Here is a 14,346-nt window from a genome sequence, read left to right as displayed (position 1 = left end):
TTACATTTTTCACGTCAATCTTGTCACGTTTGAAATTGCTTGATACAATTGTGGCGGTTGGGTAAAAATTACCTAGATTTATGGTCAAACATTTTTCCCTCCCCTAGTCCCCTTATCATTGTCACACGTCATGAACAGAGTACATTTTTAAAATCATACAGTGAAAATGTTTGGCTGTTATGTATACATGCAGCATAAACTGAAAGGTATGAGCAGGCACAAACAAAGCATAATGTAACAATCTATTCCTAAATAGCTCTCTAAAGCTGGCCACAAACGGTCCAATTTCTAGCGAAAAATCGTTCGAGCGATGAAAAATTCTGATCGGATTGGTTGTAAATAATCTCCATTGATGGACACTATCGATTATGAACGAGTGAAAAAAAATGTCGCCCGAATGAATTTTCGTCGAACGAAAATTTGGATTTTCTTGGTGGTCGTGATAGATAGGAAGCAATGATTGGTTAGTTGATGGTGTAGTGAACGATTTTTCATCCGATCAGAATTTCTGATCGCTCGAACGATTTTTCACTAGAAATTGGACCGTTAGTGGCCAGCTTAAGATAACACAGCTAAATGGCATATATGAAGGGCACGACTATCTTCATGCAAAGCACAGGTGATGCAGGCAAGAATGTGCTAAACAGGCGAACACGTGACATCCGAGAGCCCCTAACAATTACCAAACAGCAGCAAAGCATATTTTAGAGGCGTTTCTAAACCTGGGTGGTCTGCTGCAGCAAATAGATCTGAAAATATTTCGCTTGAGCACAACCTATAGAGCAGATACTAAAACAAACAGGAAGAAATGCTTGATCTCACTCTGTTTCTCGTAGTTTAGTACAAAGTGAGAGCTTTTAATGAATCACAAATGGGGCATTTCCAGTACACCCCCCATGTGTTGTGGCCCAGTGTGGCTGCAGGAATTCCTTGCTTCATTCTGATATCTGGAATGCATTAGAGATCCGCTTAGCCACTTTCATTGTTCCTAATGCTGGAGAAGGTCTGTGATATATCAGGAAATAGTCTATTTGTGAGCAAAACTTAGTGTGCATGAGCGGTTTAGGTTTAACTCTCGGGGTGCAGGAGCAGAACATTCTCTACACGCTCACAGGGAGATTTCACCGAAAAGTAAGCCTGTAGCACCATCTACTGGGAAGCTAGCTGATTTCATAAGGTTTCTCCAGCTTGCAGTTCTCATTTCAGTTCTCTAACTACTTTTCATTACAGATAAAGTTATTCATTTGATGTTAAGTATATAGACAGGGAAATCATGTGACTTAAGCCTGGTACATGCATCCAATTTTTAGTAGCCAATAATTGTCCGATTTTACCACCTCCAGTAGTGTGAGAGCTTACCTGCACAATCTGTTCACAGTATTTAAATTCTGTTGGCCTTCATACTACATGGAGGTGGCAAAATTGGCCTGTGATTGCCCAATCAAAATTGGATGTGTGTACACGCCCTTACATTTCAAGTAGAGCAGGGCTGCCAAATAAGAACTATGTCACTTTGGCTCAAAATTGTTTTCGTAACTGTGTAGACCTTGTTCCATCTTTATCCATATGGTATTGAAGCCTGGCCAAACGACCCACTCTTTTGGGTTTAAAGGAAACCAGAGCTGAATCAAAGAAAAGGTTTTATACATACCTGGGGCTTCCTCCAGCCCCATCTGCTTGGATCACTCCTCCGCAGTCTGTAGCTCCGGTACCGGGTCCGGTTACTTCTGTCAGTCGCGGCCAGTCTGATGTAAGAGAAGTGCGCTCATTGCGTATCTCTCCTGCAGCCGCTGGAGAGATACTTAGGGGTGCATTTCTCCTGCGTAGACTGGCCCGACTGGCTGAAGTGATGGGACCCGGTACCGGAGCTGCAGACAGCAGAGGACGGCGGCATGGGAGCGATCCGAGCGGATGGGGCCGGAGGAAGCCCCAAGTATATATATAACTTTGACTCAGCCCTGGTAAACTTTAACATTTTCAATGAGAAAATAAAACCCCCAAATTCTATAATTACTAATTCAAAGGGCCCACTTACAGAAGAGCAGAGCCTTTTGACACAGACCTTGGAGAAATGTGATTAGCCCACGTAAAACAATCATTAGTCATGGGTCCTATGCTATCGGCCTGTAGTTTCATTACGGTAGTTGGATCTACAATGTCTGGAGTGGATCTGAGCTTCCCAAATATTTTATTTTTCAAAAACTTTATTCCCATGGTTTCTGAAATGAAAATTCCCTGTTCACCATCCCTCCAACCAAGTCTCCAACTTCCTCTCTAACCATCCACTAAATAACTGGAATCTATTGGGGAATGGACTCAACTAAATATTGGAAACGGTTAGTTTAATCTACTATTCTGAGTTAAAAATGTAAATAATTTTACACAATAAAGTTTAATAACCTATGGGAGCCTTTGGAACAAGCTGAAGCACAGATTGCAGCTGATCTGATTATATATAATAGCCCTATTTATAAAGTGGATGATTGGTTTATGTTTAATTTGCTTCTGATTCTGTTACCTTATCTGTGATTATATCCCATTAAGGGTGACTGCTGTACAACCCATGTCTGCATGTATGGCTACTTGAGATAGTCAATGATATGCAAATAATTCTGGCTTGCATACAAAGTGAATGCAAACTGCAGCTTAGAACTGGATCAATCAAATCCAGCATGAAAGTAAATTTTCGTAAGATAGCCACTATATTGCTAAGTTTACATTTTGCTTTATAAACAGAGAGCTCATTTTCCATATAATGCAAATAGGCTGGGTTGCTTGTTAACCTGAAATTAAAGCGCACTGATAAATGTCAGTTTATGCTGTATAGGTTTTGTTTCTTCCATTAAGGTCAATGTAACCCACACCTTACCCTAATTTTTCTTCCTTGTCACTATGTCACTGATCCTCACTGGTCTTTACTACAATATCAGTCAGTGAATGCACCCCTTAATGCAAGTAATACAAATTAATCCATGATATGCAAGTTAATTTAATGTATTATGTAGACTACAATACATTTATATTTTTTGTTCATATGTATGCATGTTTAATAAGTGAAGAGAAGTGGGGGAAATGTATTAAGCTGTAGTTTCCTGCAGCAGAAACACCAGGGGTTAAGGACTCTCGGTATGCATGACACAACAAGCAGCACCCAGTCAACCTGAGGGTAGCCCACAGGCTCGCAGGGCCACTGGCTGGCTCTTTGTCACCAAATGGAGCAAGTTGAATGCAGACATCACTGTGATATCCTCACCAACAAAACGGAGGGGCAAAGAGCAGAGACAAGAGCTGAGTGGGGACAAAAAGAAAGATTAACATCAGAATGGTAAATGAAATACACATTAGATCAGACAAGATGGTTATGGTACAGTTTATAGCAGTGATGATCAACACAGTCATCTCGGGTAGCTTTAGAGCCCTTTTTCACTGAAAATGGTGATGTTTGCAAACACGTTGCGATTCTGATTGCGTTTTGCCGCTTTTTCCAAACTTTTTTTTCCAGTACGTTGTGACGTGATTTTTTTTTGTGTGATTGTTATTATGTGCAGACTACCACATACTAGAAAATTGTGCCTGTACAGGGTTATATCAGTAATACACCAATCACAATTCAATAGTAGGTAATAAAGTGTTAATCAGTTTATTGTGGACATATCCAATAAAAGCAAAAAAAAATCTAAATCAATCAAATGAAAATCTCCCTGGAAACTGATTGTCATCAGTACCCCTGTTATTATGTGCAGTACAATTTTTGGGAGATAAGGGGGAAAGCTTTGCACCGCATAGATTAACATAAGAAAAATCGCACAGTACCACACTTACTATGCAATTTTCGGATGCTTACAAAGACTACAATTTTAACACAACCACAGGAAAACTGCAGCAAGCAGCGCGATTGCGTTTCATAAAAAATTGCATCGTGCTAGATTGCCGCAATAGGAAAATAACAGTGATAATCGTGGTGCCCATGCAGTTTCTGATTTCAATATTAGAATGCGGTTAGTAGAAAAGGGCTTTAAAGGCTTACCTAAGTGATATGGACAATGTTATACAGCCAGGCTCTACACATGTCATCCAAGACCTGGGTACTTGCTTCTTTCTACATAGCAGCTGGTATGTTTGGCTGATAATGATAACTACAAATGCTGCTTATTGTAGACAAATAAGCCAGGTACATGATTTAACACCATAACCTCAAATATGTACGGCTGATGCTGGAAAACAGGACAAGAACAATCCGTGTGTTGCCTTTTAAAAGTTTAACTACTTGCTGAATTGTCATATAAACATCCAGCATGTTGGAATAATTTAAATACCCACCACTGCTTTAAAACATGAACTAAACGGAAATAAAGTAAACATTGACATCCATGCTAGTACCATAATAATTAACAATGCTCTATATACACCACATAGACTGAAAAGCACACCTCAGTAGAATCAGTCACTGAAAGATAACCTACTTCTGTTTGCTCATGGAAGGCTGAGTACACAGGCTACAATCTGATCATTTAATGTAGTTCAGCCTGTTCCTTCTGCTCCATGTAAACAAATGTTGAATGATAGGCAAAGCAAACATAACTGGATATTGTGAAATAAAAATTAAAGAGAATGAATGGGACCTCTTCAAAGTAATATATGTAATAATCAACTAGAGAAACTAGTACAGTAGTGTAACTGTGCTTCCATTGCAGATTATGGAAGCTCTATTCTATGCTAATCTGCCGCATTAGCAGCAGTAGCTCATGTGCCTACCAGCTACATACATCTGGCTTGTGTCAAAGACTGAACATCATCCATCTATACAGCAACAGGAAGAGTAGTAGTGATGTCACTCAGCAGGTCAGGCAAAGAACAAAGATGTATTATAAAATTAACAAACTGAGCCCTTTCATGAGGGGCTCCAACATACTCTTGTCTGATGATTTACTATTGTTGTTATAAGCCAACTTACAAACAGACAAAACATTCATACTCCATCTACTGAAGAATAAATACCATACCCAAAATATTTTTATTTAGCTTGTTTTGTAATCCTGTGATTGGATAGCACGCAGCAGAGAACTACAGTTAGGGGACAAATCCGTAACCATCTATAGCTGCACCATATAACCTGTTCCTATTTCATGACTCACACACCTCTTTTGGATGAACAGTCCCTATTATGGAATAAAGTCTCCCAATGAACTTAACCTTTCTCCTTTATTGGTCCATCTTGTAGATAAATGTATTTAAAGTATTTACTAAAAAAAGTGCTTATATTTTGATAAGCTTACTGGGCTATATGATTGCATTACTTACTTTCAAGTGCTAAAATCAACAGCGTAGTAATGACAGAAAAGGCCAGTGGAGTTGTCTAAAACAAATATTCTTCATAAAATGTAAAAGCTTACAGCCCAGTCAGCATTAAGATGTAACTATTTGAAGGAACTGTTATCCCATCACCTTTCTATAAAAATGCAGTAGGACAAATTTACTAAAGCATCTTTCTAGGCTGGTGAAAACCAGAGCACAAAATCAATCCTGCAAGACTCAGTTGAGGAGTTTCGTTACTTTTTGTAGTATAAAATACATTACAGTTTATGATAGTGTTAGAAGCATTTGTTTCATTGCAATATTATGATGGTTATGGTTAAAATAGGCTTACCACTTGATTCATAAGCAAAAGATGAAAGAAATGGCTGATTGCCTCTCATTAATAAGGCAACTCGAATCTAAACATAAGAGCACCTTGGCCCAGGCTGATTTGGACATGCTGACCCGGGAAAGGGATAAACTGAGGAAACTCCTTTTTCAGAAAGAGAAACACATAGCAATTAAATGCAGAAGAAGTTTTTATGAATATAGCAACAAATGTAGTAGACTTTTAGCAAGAGCACTACGAGAACAACAAGTCCTCACACATGTCACCTGTGTCCAAGATACCAGAGGCAATAAGAAAAAGAGACACGAATCAATCGCCAGAGTCTTTAGAGACTATTACCACTCCCTATATAATCTTCCTTCTCCTGATACGGGCGCCTCCGGTCTAGGTAGAACTCAGGCAATTAATCAATACCTTTCCAACTCAGGCCTACCCACTCTCTCAGCTGAAGTCCTAGAAGATCTCGAGAAGCCCATCCTAGAAGACGAGATCAGATTAGCAATCAAAGACTCCCCCACAGGTAAAGCCCCTGGCCCTGATGGCCTCCCTATAGAATACTATAGATCATTTAAAAACGAACTTTCCCCCTTCTTAACAAAAGCCCTTAATAGCTTAGCCCCAGAAGATATAGCACCAGCACAAATGCCCATGGACATGTTGATGGCACAGATCACTGTTATCCCTAAGGTGGGGAAGGACGCCACCTTGTGCTCCAACTATAGGCCCATCTCTTTATTAAACATTGATTTAAAGCTATTTGCCAAAATTCTCGCCAATAGAATATCCCCCTTTATGTGCAATTTAGTTGACCCTGACCAGGCAGGCTTTATACCAGGAAGAGAGGCCAGAGACAATGTCATTCGAGCAATCGATCTTATGGACTGGGCCCACACTGCACACACCCCCACTCTGCTTCTGTCAACAGACGCTGAAAAAGCTTTCGATAGAGTAGACTGGGGGTTCCTCATATGCACTCTTAAACATATTGGATTAGGACCGCATATGCTGCAGTGGATTTTGTCTCTGTACTCCAGACCTACAGCCTGTGTCAGGGTCAATGGATTAGTCTCAGATTCTCTACCTATTGGTAATGGCACTAGACAGGGGTGCCCCCTATCCCCTCTTATTTTTGCACTGACCCTGGAACCCTGCTTACGCACCATTCGTAAAAACCAGGATATCAAAGGGCTACAAGTTAAATCTTTAGAGCACAAGGTGGCGGCCTACGCCGATGATTTACTCTTTTTTCTTACAACTCCCCATATTTCCTTACCGAACCTAATGAAAGAGCTGGGGATTTATCAATCTTTAGCTAACTATAAAATCAACCCTGATAAGTGTCAAGCTATGGGTATAGCGCTACCAGCAACTCTCACTGCCACCATTCAATCCAACTTCCCTTTTAAATGGGCATCTCGTGCCATTACATACTTAGGGACCCAACTTCCTTCTACCACTTCAGCTTTATACAAACTAAATTTCCCTCCCTTAATACATACCATTAAACAAGATCTTCAAAGATGGGACCAGCCACATTTCTCTTGGATAGGTCGAATTAACATTATTAAGATGAATGTATTACCCAGGTTATTATATCTATATCAAGCCTTACCCATCACACCACCAATAGAAAATTTCAAAGACCTTAAAAAACTTTTTACACAATTTATTTGGCACAAAAAAACCCCTCGTATAAGATATAGTGCACTAACCTTATCTAAACCCCAGGGTGGTTTGGCTGTCCCTGACCTCAAAAAATATCACAGTGCAGCTTCTCTAGTCCGCCTGATTGATTGGCACAGACACGCTGATCACAAACGCTGGGTACAACTGGAGTTTGACATGATGGGATCCAATCTACTGGCCCTCCCTTGGTCCACACCCAAAGCCTCTGTAAGCTTTATATCCATACAATCTACCCTTCTAGCACTTTCTAAAACTCGTGCTAGTCCAGATATTTCCCCTTGGCCGACTCCACTGGTCCCTCTTTTAAATAATCCTTTGTTTCCTCCAGGGTGCAACCATAGAGGATATCGACACTGGAGAGTGGGCCCTCCTCTGCGAGCCCAAGATCTTATAGCACACTCAAACTGGACATCTTTAACTAACTTATGTTTAGTGAGGAAAACCCCACTCTTAGATCTATGGAGCCTCTTGCAATTCCAACACTTTTTACAATCACTAGGCACAAGGGCTCAGCTGTCTCGGGAACTCACGCCTTTTGAATTAATCTGCCTGGGAAAGAGCGGAGCAGAAAGGTCTCTCTCACAAATCTACCAATTACTGGGTTCCGATGAATCCTGGGCCCTACAATTAAAGAACAAATGGGAGATTGACTTGGGCTACACGTTTTCTGACGCACAATGGCAAAAGATATTATTACTAAACCAGAAATCCTCTATTTCTGCAAAAATCCAGGAATCAAATTACAAAATATTGAGTAGATGGTATATGACCCCAGTAAAGCTTCAGGCAAGATTTCCGACAGCAGACCCATTGTGCTGGAGATGTGGATTAGAACATGGCACGCTCTTACATATTTTTTGGAAATGCTCACTCATAACCCCTTTTTGGGAAGCTGTACAAAAATACATCAAAATACTCACAGACGGAGATCCAAACCCAGACCCTGCCTATTACCTCTTACACCACACCCCAAACTCTTTGAAAAAATTTAAAAGATCCCTCACTAAACACCTTATTCAAGCTGCACGTATACTCATAGCCAGGCACTGGAAAACCACCCTCCCACCCACAATCCCAGAGTGGCTCAATGAGATTCAGCTAATCAGCCAAATGGAAAGCATGACACACGCTATACATGGCAGAGAAGAGGCCCACAATAAGACCTGGGTACACTGGCACATATTTACAGAAACCCAAGAATATAGGGACGCAATACTACTTACCTGAGTCTTTAACCCCTGGATGTTCACTTCTACTGCAATTTTGATAGTTGCATAGTCTGATCAGTAAGATGGAGGCATGGCTCTGGCAGGGCGCCCCAAACTCTTCCCTTTCTTTCTCTTCCTCACTATACCCCTCGACTTTTTCCTTTCTTCTCACCCCATCCCCCTTCTCTAGCTTTCTTTTCTTAAATCTTGATCTACAAGCATCAGGATTCCCTAATGATAGCCTTTATATTGTATTAACAAATGGCCCCAGGTTCTGGAGTGATACGGAGGACCCCCCCCCCCCCTGAAATAAACACAACTCCCTCGCCATAAGGAATACTTAAAATTTTTATATGGTCCCTAGCAGAATGATCCCTCTGGGCTCTAGGGACCACTGCCCCCATACTTTCTCTTCCTTTCACTAAGCTCAGAACTTTGAGAAGGTAGCAAAATTGCCCTATCTGGAATTTTGTCCCATAACATTGGGCGCGGGGGGCCCCTCCCTATTACACTCCACACCATGCTGTTATATAATGACCATACCTTATACATGGTGGCGCTGGTTTGCTACCAGGTATTGCACAACTACCTGACTCTATAAGCATCATATATATATATAGAGATAATACTAGACTCTTAAACTACTGTTTCCCTTTATACTAATGTAGCACCTAGAACATAGTGTTCATATAAATGCTTGTACGACTTTCTTGTTCAAAAATTTGAAAAATAAAGAATCTTTAAAAAAAAAAATAGGCTTACCACCATATGAAATGCAATTCTCGGTTCACGAGTTACATTTTAATTGATGGCATGTATCCCCATAAATTGAAGAATCATTTAAATAAACTAAGAGAGTTTTCAGACTGTTCCGATTGGTCTTTAGAAAGACCAAGTATCAAGTAAAACATCTATAGACAGAAATTGTATTTCAATTTCAGTATGATCATATTATTTAACTGATTGTCAAGTGTTCCTACAAAATGATTAGATTATATCATATATGGCCAGCCTTAAGGATAGCTATTATTGGGGAGGGTTCAGGGCTGGATTTGTACTCTTTACCGCCCAAGGCTGCTGTCACCAGCTGCCCCCCTCCAGTATAGGTAGCCAGATGACGCCTCCCCTCTTCCCTCTAGTATAGGTAACCTGATGACGCCCTTAATCCCTCCTTTTCCCACTCCCCCCCCCCCTTTCAGTATAGGTAGCTAGCTCGCCTTCACACCGCAGCAGCCATCAGTGTCTTTCATTTGTCAGCTTATCTCCAGTGCAGAAGGTTCCTTTTCCCCCTCTGTCTCCAAGGCTGCCCAAGTCCATAGCCGCTAGCCACAATGCAAACGTGCACAGAGAGCAAGGTGGCTGCTGCACAGGTGGCTAGCAGCAGAGTACCGCGGTCAGGCGCTCACCTGATCTCCCTGCATTGCAGCATTTGCAAGTTTGCAAATGCTGCATAAGTTCAGCCTGCTGCTTTGGTGCCCTTGCTCCTGTGGTGCCCTAGGCCATGGCCTAGCTGGCCTTGTCCTAAATCCAGCCCTGGGAGGGATTAAAGCTTAGAGTATGCATATCTTCAGTGAAAGGTGGTTAGGCAAATCTAGGTTGAAGGTTAGAGTTGGCCATATCTAGAATGAAGGTTAGAGAATGCATATCTTCAGTGAAAGGTAGAGTTAGGCATATCTAGGTTGAAGGTTAGAACCGGCCATATCTAGGTTGAAGGTTAGACTTAGGATTCATACCCACAATGATATTTTTGTAGTGACTCTTTTCTGGAGGAACTATAATTATTGTGATATTGCATCATAAACATTATTTAATGGAAATTAGTTAAACAGTGTTTAACAATGTGCGTTATCATGACCATCACTGAACGAGTGATCGTTCAGTTCCCTGTTGACCTCTGTGAAGATGTTACCACAATTGCTTAAACTATCATTAAAATGATTGTTCGTATTATCGTTTGCGAAACTGTGAAGATGGATCAGGGAACGATTGTTCTGCGACGATGATCCCCGATCCATCTTCATGTCGGTACCTAGCTTTAGACATATCTAGGATGAAGCTTAGAATCAGTCATACCGAGGCTGAAGGTTTAAACATCAGTCCTTGGTTACAATCCAAAAATAACAGAATGTTCTCATCCAGATTGCAAGGAAAGCAAATCAGCATTAGAGTAAGTCAACTTCATGTCCCAGCAGCTGATGAGAAGACAGTGGAAGAATGTTGCAATTATTTGTGACAGCTTCTAAATACAACAAGCAAAAAAGGCCTCACATATAGGTGACTGGAATGCTAAAGTAAGCAACAAAAAACAAATGGAATAACGATCAAGTTTGAAACAGGATAGAGACTAATAGAATCTTGCAAAGACAATTCATTAGTTATAGCAAAAAACTTCACACATGTACTTCGCAGAATGGTCAATAATGCACCCAAATTACCTACACACTCTGCATGCATGTCGGGTGATTGATGACAGTTCTGATATATATATATGTGTGTGTTTTTACCCTGCATCACTTGTATGTCTGCACTTTATCTGATGAAGGGGACCCGCCATGGCCCCGAAACAATTGTCATGTTGTGCATACAATAAAACTGCTTGATTATTATTACTGGTGTGCCAGCCGAACTAGAATTGCACTCTGCATGCATGGGAATGTAAAAGAGATTCATACAAATAGCTAAAACAATACCAAGAGGCAACATCAGCTCCTAATTGCAAAGTGTAGAATTAAATTAAAGACAACAGAAAAGCCTGCAGACCAAATACAGTACATATGAGCTTAATAGTATTCCATATGAGCTTAATAGTACAGTATTCCATATGATTTCACAGCAGAGGTGAACACATTCAAAGGATTAGATCTGGTTACGGTAGACAGAATGCCTGAGAAACTGTGGACAGAAGTAATGTGACATTTTCCAAAAGGTTGCAACAAGATTTCAAAAGAAGGAAGATTATAAGTTTGTCTACTGAGGAAAGTGAAAGTCAAAGGATACATTGTAAATTTTGCCCACCTGAATGCAGTCTCAGAGAATAGTACACAGAGACAAGTAAGCTCCCTGAAAACAACTAGCAAGCCAGGGTGCCATCACTCAAACATCCAAAAGAACAATGCAAGGTGGAAGGGGCGGAGATGATGCACTCCATATGGCGCAGGCTGTAAGTTCACTAGGTGCCGGAACCGAGGTTTCTGGATAAACCCGTAATCAGAAGAAGTAAAAGGTTGGCACTCTATTTATTGCTGCTTTACATAAATTTGAGGTTTCGGGGCAACCATGTACCCCTTTATCATGGTAAACATGCAAAAAATGTGCATGATGCGGAAATGCATACACAATGCGCACAGTCAGGCAGTGCACATCAACATGTTCAGATATATGCTACACTTGGGGGTTAAATTAACTTACTTTAGGTGAAGTCCCGTGTGTAATAAGCATGCCCATTTCTAGGGGCAGGCAGAGCTGGACAATGCCACAAGTGCAACCACGGTGGAAGCAGCAAGGGGGGAGGCGAAGCAGCGGTGGGTGCTTGCAAAGTGGAATTGAGAGCATAACTCACCTCTCCAAGATCCACACTAGAGATGTAGCGAACGGTTCGCCGGCGAACGGTTCCAGGCGAACTTTGGGGGTTCGCGTTCGCATGCACCAGGCGAACTTTTGCGGAAGTTCGATTCGCCCCATAGACTTTAATGGCCGCCGACTTTAACGGTTAATAGCAAAGTCCCCTTACATAGTAGAAACACCAAAATTGTTGGGAACGTTAAGTGGAATAGTGGGAACAAGAGGACATTTTTTTTTTCAAAAAGACCTTATACTTTTTGAGAAAATCAATTTTAAAGTTTCAAAGTAAAATGAGCCGATTCATAAAAAAAGAACCGATTCATTAAAAAGAACCGGATGATTCAAGAACTGTTAGTATAGCAGAGAATGCGTCCTGAGCAGGACGTGAAGCTGCCGGCTCGCTGCTGTCTCTCCCCACCTGCCTGCACCTGTCACCCTCACCTAGCCTGGCACCCAGCGCACCCATGGGTGCCAGGCTAGGTGAGAGTGACAGGTGAGGAGGTGGGGAGAGACAGCAGGAGCCGGCAGCTATGCGTCCAAAAGGAGGCATTCTCTGCTATGTGGGAGGCGTCGGAGATCTTCAATCAACTTAATTGAAATGTCTCATGCAGGTAGAAGACATATTGTTAGACTTGGATTCCAAAGATGGGGTCCCTACATCTCTGCAAACCAGAGTTACAGGGGTGCAAAATTGTTAAAATCCCCCATAGGCTTTCATTGGCTCCCTATTTCACTTTCCAAAATCTCACACCTTTTTAATGGGCAATTGCTCAGCAGTGGCAAATTTTCTAGCATTGTAGGAACTGTTAGGGGCATCATAACTGGTGAGTTTCGGGCCCCTAGGCCAAAGAGGTCATAGCCTAGGGTCCCAAAAACCTATTTATTTGGGCAATTTCAATGGTGGTGAGTCTGACATACATAAATCGCAGCAATGGCCGTTAGCAACGTCTGAATCTCACGAAATGTCTCATGCAGGTAGAAGACATATTGTTAGACTTGGGCTCCAAAGATGGGTTCCCCACATCTCTGCAAACCAGAGTTACAGGGGTGCAAAATTGTTAAAATCCCTCATAGGCTTTCATTGGCTCCCTATTTCACTTTCCAAAATCTCAAATCTTTTCAATGGGTAATTGCTCAGCAGTGGCAAATTTTCTAGCATTGTAGGAACTGTTAGGGGGATCATAACTGGTGAGTTTCGGGCCCCTAGGCCGAAGAGGTCATAGCCTAGGGTCACAAAAACCTGTTTATTTGGGCAATTTCAATGGTGGCGAGTCTGACGTACATAAATCGCAGCCATGGCCGTTAGCAACGTCTGAATCTCACGAAATGTCTCATGCAGGTAGAAGACATTGTTAGACTTGGACTCCAAAGATGGGTTCCCTACATCTCTGCAAACCAGAGTTACAGGGGTCCAAAATTGGTAAAATCCCCCATAGGCTTTCATTGGGCCTCCTATTTACCGGTCCAAAATCTCACACCATTTCAAAGGGCAATGGCTCAGCAGTGGCAAAACTCACCAGTCATGATCCCCCTAAGAGTCCCTACAATGCTAGAAAATTTGGTACTGCTGAGCCATTGCCCTTTGAAAAGATGTGAGATTTTGGAGAGTGAAATAGGGAGCCAATGAAAGCCTATGGGGGATTTTACTACTTTTGCACCCCTGTAACTCTGGTTTGCAGAGATGTAGGGACCCCATCTTTGTTATCCAAGTCTAACAATATGTCTTCTGCCTGCATGAGACATTTCGTGAAATTCAGACGTTGCTAACGGCCATGGCTGCGATTAATGTACGCCAGGATCTCCTCCATTGAAATTGCCCAAATAAACAGGTTTTTGTAACCCTAGGCTATGACCTCTTTGGCCTAGGGGCCCGAAACTCACCAGTTATGATCCCCCTAAGAGTCCCTACAATGCTAGAAAATTTGCCCCTGCTGAGCCATTGCCCTTTGAAAAGGTGTGAGATTTTGGAAAGTGAAATAGGGAGCCAATGAAAGCCTATGGGGGATTTTACCACGTTTGCACCCCTGTAACTCTGGTTTGCAGAGATTTAGGGACCCCATCTTTGGAATCCAAGTCTAACAATATGTCTTCTACCTGCATGAGACATTTCGTGAAATTCAGACGTTGATAACGGCCATGGCTGCGATTAATGTACGCCAGGATCTCCTCCATTGAAATTGCCCAAATAAACAGGTTTTTGTGACCCTAGGCTATGACCTCTTCGGCCTAGGGGCCCAAAACTCACCA

At 41.7% G+C, this 14,346-nt stretch overlaps 1 protein-coding gene across 3 annotated transcripts in view; it reads right to left on the bottom strand.

The window, feature by feature from the left end:
* Positions 1-14,346, bottom strand: part of MSRB3 (methionine sulfoxide reductase B3) — a 147,769-nt gene that overhangs the window by 108,166 nt on the left and 25,257 nt on the right. For 2 of the 3 annotated variants that reach the window (XM_068276763.1, XM_068276760.1), the window contains exon 2: positions 3,161-3,288. The exons of the other annotated variant lie outside the window; for it this stretch is intronic. In XM_068276763.1, coding sequence (XP_068132864.1) covers positions 3,161-3,236 — 76 coding nt within the window. In that variant the 5' untranslated portion in view covers positions 3,237-3,288. The remainder of the gene's footprint in view (positions 1-3,160; positions 3,289-14,346) is intronic. 3 annotated transcript variants of the gene reach the window in all.

Source organism: Hyperolius riggenbachi, chromosome 3 (assembly GCF_040937935.1).
Source record: "Hyperolius riggenbachi isolate aHypRig1 chromosome 3, aHypRig1.pri, whole genome shotgun sequence".
Taxonomy (NCBI): domain Eukaryota; kingdom Metazoa; phylum Chordata; class Amphibia; order Anura; family Hyperoliidae; genus Hyperolius; species Hyperolius riggenbachi.
Note: the sequence above shows the minus strand (reverse complement) of the source record. Positions and strands in the feature narration are given on the sequence as shown.